The sequence below is a fragment of the Acyrthosiphon pisum genome, chromosome A1, assembly GCF_005508785.2.
Source record: "Acyrthosiphon pisum isolate AL4f chromosome A1, pea_aphid_22Mar2018_4r6ur, whole genome shotgun sequence".
Taxonomy (NCBI): Eukaryota; Metazoa; Arthropoda; class Insecta; order Hemiptera; family Aphididae; genus Acyrthosiphon; species Acyrthosiphon pisum.
Genome location: NC_042494.1, coordinates 19805829 through 19817620, shown reverse-complemented (window position 1 = coordinate 19817620; position 11792 = coordinate 19805829). Strand labels below are relative to the sequence as shown.

At 30.5% G+C, this 11792-nt stretch overlaps 1 protein-coding gene across 1 annotated transcript; it reads left to right on the top strand.

Annotated features, from left to right (window-relative positions):
- Positions 1 to 3144: 3144 nt before the first annotated feature.
- On the top strand, positions 3145 to 4254 carry LOC103309685. The gene is made up of 2 exons (XM_016805148.2): positions 3145 to 3343; positions 3914 to 4254. Exons 1-2 carry the CDS (start codon positions 3200 to 3202, stop codon positions 4124 to 4126), a joined length of 357 nt encoding a protein of 118 aa, XP_016660637.1. The 5' UTR covers positions 3145 to 3199; the 3' UTR covers positions 4127 to 4254.
- The last annotated feature ends 7538 nt before the right edge of the window (positions 4255 to 11792 follow it).

Genomic DNA, 11792 nt, shown 5'->3' with positions numbered 1-11792 from the left:
AGTTTGTCGTCTCCTTGAGCGTGCTGACGAGCATCTCGGGCATGGTGTTCGCCATGGTGCTATTCGTCACCGAGATGCAGGTGCAGGTGGATACTCTCGTCGACGCTGTTCAAGATCTGCACGTGGACATGTGGTACGGCGACGGCGATGGCCGCCCGGACGCGCACCCTGACCGGCGCCGTCGTGCCGCGTTTGACGGTCTAGTCAAGTGCATTAAGCACCATCAGGCGCTCATCACGTGAGTATAATATAGTGACGGATGACTGGGTCACTGGGTAAATATTGATAGTATAAATAATATACTTAATTTACCTGCCTGAAAAAAAAATTTTATTTTTAAAAATGTGGTAACCCTGAACAATAGAAATATTGTTTTATCATAAAAGCTACGTCCTAGCTCTTAATACATAGATGCAAAATTAATATATTATAATAAAAAAAAATAGGGGGGGGTGGAGTAAGGCGTCAGTTGCAACGCGCACCGTCGCCGGTTCGAACCTCGGCCACGGGGGCACTTCTCTTCGGGCAGTCACTGTGTCTGGATAGAAAGGCCACCATCCCCCGACCGGGCATGGCAAACACCTACGGTTGCCCACTTGAAAATTCTGCCTAACTAAAAACACACGTGTTTAAAACCTACAGTACCCTCCCCCACAGTTAAAAATCACCCAATGGCCTAAGTTGCCGTGGGTTAATTAATCAAAAAAATAAAAATAAAAATAAAAGAATAATTATATATATTATGCTATGGCGTGACCGATTATTATTTATTTATATTTTATGTTATTTGTTTGTATATAATATTTAGGTAAAAGGTTGTTATTAAAAAATATAATTTATATAATTATTATTTTACACTCAGATTGATTAAATTATAATACATTAGGAAGATTTTAATTAAATTACAAAATATATATGGTCACTCTAATTATTTATTTTTTATTATTATATTTGTTTACTAACCATTATATTTATTACATACTTACTAATTTGTATACATTTAATACAAATTATGAATTAAAGGGTAATTTCCTTAGTTGACACTTGCAACTTACCTTTCATAGCTCTAAATAGGTTTTCCCATTAATACCTAACAGTATAATGTATTAATACACAATAATACTAAGTAAATACAAATTTGAAAAAACTCCAATAACTAATAAGATATAGTTAAATATGAACGAGTAAACACGAAAAACATTGTGCCTATATAATATGACGTACAAGTGAATAACAATAAATCGAGTACTTGAGCCAATGTTGAAGATTGTGAAATTATCTTCTAAATATAGTTATGTAACTATATTGCCTATTCATTGCGCCGTGTAACATAAATATTATTTTCATAAAATTTCACTCGATTTTCATAGTTATTATTTACTATATTTTATTCAATTTAAAACTTGAATTAATACAATTAATGTCAAATCGAAAATAACAAAAGAAGCAAATATTCGCTATTTTATTATTCCTTAATTACTTTAAAATCCAGTATTTACTTGTGAATAAAATATTGTCATGCCTATTTGAATGTCAAATATAATATACATTAATTATAACTTTAAAAAAAAAACATTGTTAGTTTCTGATTTAAGTTTTGAAAATAGTAAATAGTATTAAATCGCCGGTAAATAAAATTTAGTCCAGTTATGTTTTAGTCTAAGTCATAACCGTTAATTAATTTAATAACTGTAAACTATCGCGTGGTTAATAAAAATTAATGAACCGAAAATTATGATTCAGCCATGAAAGTTTTATAAAATACACCCTATACCAGCTTGTATGTATAATTAAAAACAATGGTCTAGAATCAAATAAAAAAAAGTTGATTTACGTAATTGAAAACTTTGAGCGTCATGAAAAATTTGATATGTGCATAATATACACAAAAAAAAAAACAAAAGGAATCGTCCAAAGCAGAATGATAAACTCCGCGTTTTTCTTGATCGTATAGAAAAGCCCAAATTCGACTAATTCACTTCGTTACGATCGACCAAAATATAAATCTCTGAAATAATATCAGACGGATAGAAATCCGGATGAATCTGTATAGACATAATATTATACATTTATATTTGGATATATTTTGTGTATTGTTTCGCATTAATCAAAAAACGATATTCACGGTACAACAGCAATCATTGTCGGATGAGAATATATTTTCAATGGCCGTCGCGTGAACAATAACGTGGAAGAAGATTTTTTCTCCTTAAATTATTATTGCAGGACGAGCGTCGAGCAGCGTGATATTTTATACCCGCGTAAATCAGCTACAGCAGCTGAGAAAAAATTTAAATAATCCATCAGCGACTTGCATGCACGCGCGCGTGTAGCTTTTAGAATGTGTTTTTTATTAATTGTGGTTTTTAATATTCGTCGGCTGAAGACGTTGCACCTGAGCTGCATTTACCTGTACAGCTGTACCTACTAAGCATACCAATGAACGTGGTAGTCGCCGTCGTCGTCATTATTTGTGCTCAACCGATATATTCTTTGACGCAGTTATTATATATGTATGTAGACAAGTAACTTCCTGTTATAAATAATATCGTGCGCACGGGTTAGCAGGGTACAACTGCGGGCTGGGCAGACATTTTTTTCAGATGTCATATGACGCCCAAAGTCCCGAAAACACCGTCACTTTTACGAGAAATAAATAATAAAACTAATATGAAGGTGCGATCGATATTTATGTCTTAATTACATGTGACACGAATCAAGAAATTATATTATATCCTTTTCAATAAAACTTTAAAACTTTTCAAGTTTGTAATTACGTTAACTTATTGTAAAACTTTCTCATTGTAAATATGTTATCTACCTATATCTGTACAAAAGTACTTTGTACTCTTTTAAACAAGGGCTTAAGCCCGCATAGTCTTTAAAAAAGAAAAAGGAAATAAACAAACCCGTCTTTATATTAATAATAAAAAAATGTTGAAAACCATATAATAAGAAGCGTGAGTCTTATATAATACCTATAATAATTATAAAGATTGTGGATTTCTATAATAAACATTGACACATTGTATTTGTATTTTGTAAATAATTATTAAATATTAATTAAACATACATTTTTATAAATTGAATGGCTTACCTATTCTTAATATTGTAAATATCTTATTATTTTTCATTTAGGTACTTCAACCGTTTCAAATCGTATTTTAATTTGTTATTCATTGTCGACATTCTATATATCATGGTGATGACATGTTTATGTGCTAGCAGCGTATTAATGGCTAATGGGTTTTCAGCGTTTCATATAAAAATGATGTCTCTACTCATAATAGTGGTGTCTCAATTCTTCTTCTATTGCTTGATTGGCGAACAATTTTCGACAATGGTGATTATAAATAAATAAAATTTATACAATATATTTATACCTATATAGAAATATTATTAATAATCCAATGAGATACACTTGTAGAAAAATTAGATTTATCCACCTAACCCTTCAATAAAGGTAAATTTACATGTTGACATGTCTTATTTTATATTGATAAAAACAAAGAAATAAAATTATGGGAAAACGGAAATTTTATTTTTTTGTTGAAACTCAATAACGAAAAAAGAAGCATGGGTATTTTTCCACTGCGAGGAAAGTTGAGGAATCATAGATATGTTTCTGGGTAGGCATAGTATAGTGGACAAATATTTGAATATCATTCATATATTATTTATGTTTGTTTTTATTATTTATTTGCGTTTCAATGGCGATGTATAAAGCGTTACGTAAAATCGGTTAAAAAAATCGGTTAGAAAAAAAAGGTTGTATCTAACCCAAAAAACATATCTATGTTAAAACTATAAAAAATATTTTTTAACGAATTTTTAATCTGATTTTTATTTTATTAGACATCAAGTGGTTTTAATCACATTACACCTAACTTATTTATTTTTCATAACATTATAGAACCAACAAATCGGAGATTGCGTCTATTTCAAATTAGTGAAATGCAAGGATCCAATGTTGTCTCGGGCTGGCCTTTTGGTAATTCTGAGAACACAAAAACCGTTACAATTAACTGCGATGGGTATCACCACGTACACAGCTTCGTTGTTCACATTTACAGTTACGATGAGGTCTGCTTACGCAGGACTCAATGTGCTCTACAATTCTTCATAATACACCATCAGATTTCAACAGCCATATGCACTTATATTTTTTTGTAAATCGAAATTCAACCTAAAAAAACCTACTTTAGTGTTTTTTTTGTGATTTAAATGCTTTCACAACTACAATCGTAGTACTTAATCATGTATAAAATATATATTGGTAATAATAAAATCGAATAACAATAATAACAAAAAACAATATAACTGAATGTTTGTATACCTACTGTTGAATACAGTTAATATAGTTTATAGGTTTCTAAACATATCTTTAGAACACCTTATAATCCCGTTGTGTTCTTCTGACTACCCATTAGTTACCAGTTCATAGGTAGTTGCGATTGTTGATATTAAGGTATTTATTTATTGTCCATAGTTTAGGTACTGCAACTGCAGTACCTACATAAATTGTATATGGAATTATAATTTATTCTGTTGTATTAAAATACGTTTGGATACCTGGAATTCAGCACGCTCGCAGATTGAGCTTTCCAAACTTGCTTATATAAAATATAAAAATGTATGTTATTATTATTTCCACTAGGTTAGGCACATTTATCTACGGTGGGGTTGTAACACCCCTTACTGAAAATTTGTATAGAAATAGTTTATTTTTATATCATACTTTCAATTTTTTATTTAAATTAATTATGATTAACCTCTACGCCCCCCCTCCCAAATTTGTTCTCTATAATGTGTACCGGAATTACTAATTTTGTTTTATATTAATATATAGTCGAGTATACTTGCACAAGTAGTACGAGCTTTGACGTCATTTTATCGATCGATCAACTCGATTCCTGTCAAATGTTATTCACATTTATTTCAATTAGAATTATTTATAGTTGTCAAACTGCACGACAAGATAAGTAAATATTAAGTTTTGGTAATATTTACTTCCTTGATTCTTCGAGAAATTTCCGTAACAAATTATTAATCATTCATTATCGAAGTAATTATATATTCTCAAATAACATATAATGTATGAAAATATATACCAACGTGAAAGTAGTGGCTGCATATCGCAAAACATACGGTGCTATTCCACTGTATCAAATATATATATTATTAACACGCAAGCACTTTTTTGGAGTACCTACCGGCTACCAACAACTTTGCCTGTAGAAAAAACATAGATATATTTTTTGTAAGGTATTGTCGAGTAGAGACGCACTAATAATCAATTTTGTTGCCGTCATAGTAGGTAAAATACGAAAATATTAATATAGCAATGGAACCATCTGTCATGTAAAATAAAATTTAAAATGTTTTCCCGATGTGGCGATGTAAGTCGAGTAATACGAAATGTAAAAATCAGTACCTAACCCAACCAATTCATATAGGTAATAAAAGAAAATAATAGTTTATTTTTGTTTTTTTATTTAAACGTACATCAAAAAACAATGTCCGCTTGCTTCTAGCTTATAGAAAACTGAAAAACTAAAATACTAAATGCCTTTTTTTTCCCACCTTGAAGGCTAGAACGTTCATACGTTTAAAATGGGAAGAATCATAAACACCTGTTAAATACCAATAAGAAATGCCATATTTTAGTGCCTGTTGAATTTACAATTAAAACGATTTCGACCAATCTAAGCTAGGTCTATAGTTTAATATATACAAAAAACACACGGTGAAAACTATTCAATTCATTTTATGTCGTATAGTAAGTACTTTGACTAACAACTACATTATATTATATTATAATAAAAATAATATATTAATATTGGTCTAAATTAGTAGGGTAGTCGAGTCTCGAGTACCTATTTACATAGATACTACTTCTGCATTTATAAATTAGTAATAAAACACTGTAGACGGTAATTTATGGTAACAAATACGCAGTGTTGGTAAAATACTTTTAAAAAATAATGAAATTACGTTACTCGTTAAATATTTTTATTTGAATTACATTCGCGTTACTCGGCATTATTTTTATTACGTTATATTTTAATTTTACATTAAAAAAATAGGGCGTTATAAAATACAAATAACGTTACTTTTTTAAAAAATTAATTAAAAACCAGTCAAAGGAACTGAAGCTCCAACTGCTCAAAGCATACGACGTTGGCACCAAACGTTCCAAGAAAGTGGTTGTCTGTGTTGACAGAAACGCTCAGGTCGACCTCGTACCTCTGACGAAAACATCGAGCGTGTTCGACAAAGTTTCGTTCGGAGTCCACAGAAATTTACACTTCGTGCAGGCCTATAGAGCTAGATCTCGCACATTCGACTGTTTGGGTTCGGGCCGGTGGGGGTCATATTGAACATTTGTAACCAAAGTAAATAAAACTTGACTATTTTAAGAATATATTTTACTTTATTTCACCCTTATATCTTCATTTTTAATATAAATATAAATTTTTGAAATCGGATGAAGACTTTTGATACATTCTGTATATTAAAAATAAAACATAAATGTTGGGTTGCACCAGGCGGCCGTTGAGCTCAAGTATAGGCTCCGAGTGTTGATATACCTACTTATAGCTACACCTACAATTAATGTTTTATACACACAGGAAATTCGTGTTGTACACATAAGGTTCATATATTATTTTACATGTATATAGACGTATAATAATATAGAACCGCTCGTAAATATTATGTGTTGACTTGCAGATGACTCTCTGTCTCTCTGTATATACCTACGTCCTATCTATAATATATATTATGTGTGTATATTGAGATCACCGCATGGCATTGTGGTGATGTGGAGTGCGGAGGTATCCTATATTATATAGAAGGGTAAGTACATGATATAACATGTATATAATAGGTAAAATATATATTTTATATGGACAAGCGCGCGTCTTCTAAACTGAAACACTAAACAACATATTATATTATCGTTATATTTTATATACTCGTCACATGTCCCTATAGTCACTCTGTTATATTTTATGTGGTCATCGTTAAACAAAAAATAATAACAAACTTATTGGTTGTGTGTGCAGTGTGTGAACAAAAAGTAAACTTTTGTCCTCTATAAACAGCTATGTGTGTAGTGCATATTATGTATGTTTATATATATATATATATATATATATATATATATTATATATTACCAGAGTATATTGCGCGGTCGAGAATTCAAGTACCTATGGAACGAGCAGTTTTAACTTTTTAGCGCGTAAGTATGTAATTTATAGTCCAGGCAGACAAAATCGTATTAAATACATGTTATAGAAAGTTTTCATACTGTTAGAGGTGTAGAACTATAGAACTATTTATTGTTAGGTTAGGTTTATAGCTGGAACTTTACGTTACTTACTTATATAATACACCACTTGGCACTTGGGTTTTTCTACAGTATCGTGAAATGTACAGTTTAGAAAGACTATCCTAAACACATGTTAAACCTACATGCGGGCCAACCATAATTGAAATGATCTCGGGTGGTTAATGTTTGATTTCCTACTCCCTCCCACATTGAACACATCGCATAAAAAAAATTGCATATCGATTTATTACATTGAACAAATGACAATGTATTATGCACCTATAATTTATTGACATGATATTATTCATATAATACATGAGGTATTTTTTTTTATAAAACATGTATTACAAATAATTAATAACTGATAATATTAATATAATAAATAATAATACCACAAATAATCTATGATAAAAGGTACTATTGGGATACAACGCAATGGCGTGTTTACGGTATGGGTGGGGGGGGGATGAATATGAAACCCTTGCATGACCTTTTTTTTTTACTTATTTGCATCTCAAGGAAAAGTATATTCAAATTAGTATTTCTATAGTATTATTGAAAAAACACACTATATTATTGTTGTTGTAAATTACTGTGATAGGGCGATTTTATTGAAATTGTAAATATTCATTGCTGTAATGCTGTATAATATAACTTATAAGTAATGTAATAAAAAAAATAACGTTTAAATGCCACTATAATATAAATTAGAATTTGTTCTAACAAATTTTTATTTTTAAGTAGGTAACATACCAATACTACATGTATCATGCATGCAGCATGTTACATAATGTTCTAATAATAAAATTTTGATAAAGTATTTTGTTTGATGATATTAATATTTTTTACAATTTAAGGCGTCATAGGTGGTGAGAAGGCCAAAACCCCCTCGAGTTTGTGACCACTTGATAAATTCATATCCCCCCCTCAAAATAAAAAGCTAAATACGCCACTGAAACAACGGCGATGTGGTCCATAATTACTAATTACTAATTAATAATATTACTAATATAATAATAATATTATAATTAAATATATATGTAGACGACCGCAAGAGAAATAAATGATGGGTACACGAGAGTCTGCTGGTTACCAGTGATGTACTGATGTGGTGATGAGCTTTACGACGATGTGCCTACACAATTAATTGATATCATTGTAATATATTATATTAGTGAAACAATCAGGTAGGTATAGGTACGACAAATATAATTTTGAATTTGTACGCGCTAAGCTCTAAACAAAGGTTCATGTTTTTTTGTTTATGACTTGATTTCAATTGAGCTTGAGTATCTCAACCAAATAGTAGACCAGTAAAATTGTTGAGATGGTTAATAAGGGCCAACCCTTAGCCACTACGTGTCTGAACTACAACACTGCACAGGAGTCGATTGTTACATTATTATGTAACATGTATATACATATATTTAAGTACACAGGTGTCAAACGATATAATGAATGACTTTGTACTTCACAGCTTATTAGGAATTAGAATGATGTGAAATACGTTTTTCGACACGCGTAATTATGCCACACGGGTACGAGGTACCTGCCAGGGCGTAACCTCTATACCGTGTATTATATATAATACGTTGTTGTTTATGGTTTCAAATTATAATACAGATGTAACGCGATATTTTAATCAAAAGGTTTGCTTGAAAAAAATGTATCTCAATAAGTTACCTATAGTAAATATATTTTTTTATTTTAAATATATACACTCCGTCCCTAGGGCAAAATAAGAATATAATATTATGCTACATGAATAAATACATGAATAACAAATAAAATAAATTCATGAAGAAGCCATCCAGTGACAGCACTACCTTTTGTTCATACATAAATATCTATGTATTTTTTTCTCTCTTTTTGTTGTTCCTAGTATTGTTATCGTTAAGAAGGTCTTTACACCGGTTTCTTTTCAGACGTCGTGGGGGGATTTTCGGGGATTTTTCGAGTGGCTAAATCAGATATCAGGGGGTTGGGACGGGAGAAAAGTCTGTTAAAAAATCGTTTATAACGCGTTTTAGCCTCTTCATGAATGGTTTTGAGTTTTAGGGCTGAGTGTAGAACAAAATTGGAAATATAAGGAGGAGCATTGGTGATTGGGCGTAAGATTTTTTTTAAATGTTTGAATTTTGTTTAGGATGATTTTTTGGCATTTCCTACCCCAGATTATTTGAACCTTAAATGCTTATAAAAAAAAAATTGTGACTATGAATTTATAATATTTTTCAAATATCATTGTAACAATATATTAGGAATATTTATAATTTGTATATACTGTGTAATCTCTAAGAAAATAACTCGCTACCTTCAACTCAAATTTTGCTCAAAGAAGGTAGCTATATAGACCAAGTTGTTTTTCAATATACTTGTATACTAGTATTTATATTATTAAACAAATGGTTTACCTACACATTAAAAAAATATATATATATTAATATATTAAGTAGTATCCATATTCCATGTAGAAATATATTTTAACGAACAAGTAAATAATTGGGTCAGGCCAACGAAGCTAAAATGTTTGGAGGTGATATCAAAATTTGACTATATAGCACATTAACACCGCCGCACCGTCAGTTGAAACATCGCAAACATCATGAAACTCCGCAAGAACGTATAGTGATCGCGTGAGCGACGACTGCTGCAAAATGTTTTATCTTGTTTGTTTTGTACCAAATAAAAGCGTTTCCTACTTTAATTGTGTTCAAGTTTTATTTTAGACGTTAGTAGCAAATAATACACTTTTGGAAAAGGTAGCAAGACACTAATAGTACCTAGTACTTACTTTCTCTTCAAGTATTCGTTATCGTGTGGTCAGTTGAGAAAAGGTACGATTTTATCTAGGAGATCTCACCCTCGAACATAGTGTTATACAGAGTTCTCGTTATTGTGGTTAGTTGCTTGGAGTATAGCTACCGCCTACCTTAAAGTTGTATGATGAAATCCTGAGGGCTGAGGGTTATTGTTAAACTATTTTTTTGTGCAGGTCACCAAAAAGAGAATTAAATAAGTTTTTACCGTAAATTTTGATATTTACTCGTTTGACGGTTTGGGAATCAGACACCAAAAAATACCTGTTTTATATGTAGTCAAGTCTTTACGTATAGGTACCTATATGATACGGGCATAATATTATATATATTTTGTACTTTGAAAAAAATAGATTGTTTCACGTTTGACGAAGCTAATATAATATGCTGCTCGTGTTTCAGTTAAATCGTTTTCAAGACTAACAAAAAACATAACTGATATAGGTAGGTAACTAAAATATTTTGGTGAATTTTTTCTAAAAACTTCAACTTCTTGAGAAAAAATTGTTTATATTTGAGAACGAACATAACTGGGACGTGTATTTTTTTAAACTTTAATCACAACATTTTGTCATGTGATATAAAGGTTCGCTGATATGTAAGCTACTTACATAATATATTAGTATGATAGGTATTATTGGTACGACGTTCATATAATATACCTATATTTCATGTGTATTGCATTATATTATGCTTTCGAGCCACTGGCGGATTAATGTACATATAGGCAAGGTAAGCACATGCCTAGGACTAGATAACAGTGGTCAGTGGACGTCGTAGGGGGCTATTTTATTTTTAATAACAGCAGCTTCACCGGGCGTCCGTTGCGAATGTCTTAATATGATTTTTTTATTAAGGAGCTTAGCCTATTTGTATGATGAAAACTATCTAAAAATAACCAAAAGTGCTAATAGTCTGTCTGTTTCATCAAAAACAAATGAACAAAATATCAACGAAGTCAATAAAAATATTCAATCTACATTTATTGACCTATCAACAGAAGTTAAACTATATGATTCACTAAAACAATATGTGGACAATTTGAAAGATGACTTTGAAAGTATAGAAGAAAAAAAAGCAATTTTATTGAGTGTCAGTACGCACAGTATAAAAACGTATTAAAAAAAGGAAAGTATATTATTTAAATTCTGAATGTTTAATCAAATAAAAACAATAACTTATGCATATTTGATATTATATTACAGCAAAGAGCTGATGAAAATACAAATAGAATGAAACTGAACATACCAAAAACAAATTTTAAAATAAATATATTTCACATCATTATTGATACCTTAAAAACTCAGTTAAAAATTAAATCTAAAACTTACTTAGATATTCTGAATATTTGTGGATGTATTCCCATGTTAAGTAAAACAGATTCCGTTCAAACTATCAAAAACAGTTGTCAATCTATTGCAAAAGAATTTCCGGCGGATATTCAAAGCTCAGATGTATTATGAGATGATAATGTATCCATTTTAAAGAATTATTGAAAATAGAGGAAAACTTATTTACATAGGTTGTATTGGAAAATCCAGTGAAACTTACAATATTATCTATCATCTTATATCTTGCATTAAAAGTAAAGAGCTTGATGATGTTTTTTCAAACCTTAATAATATATAGTACTGATAAAT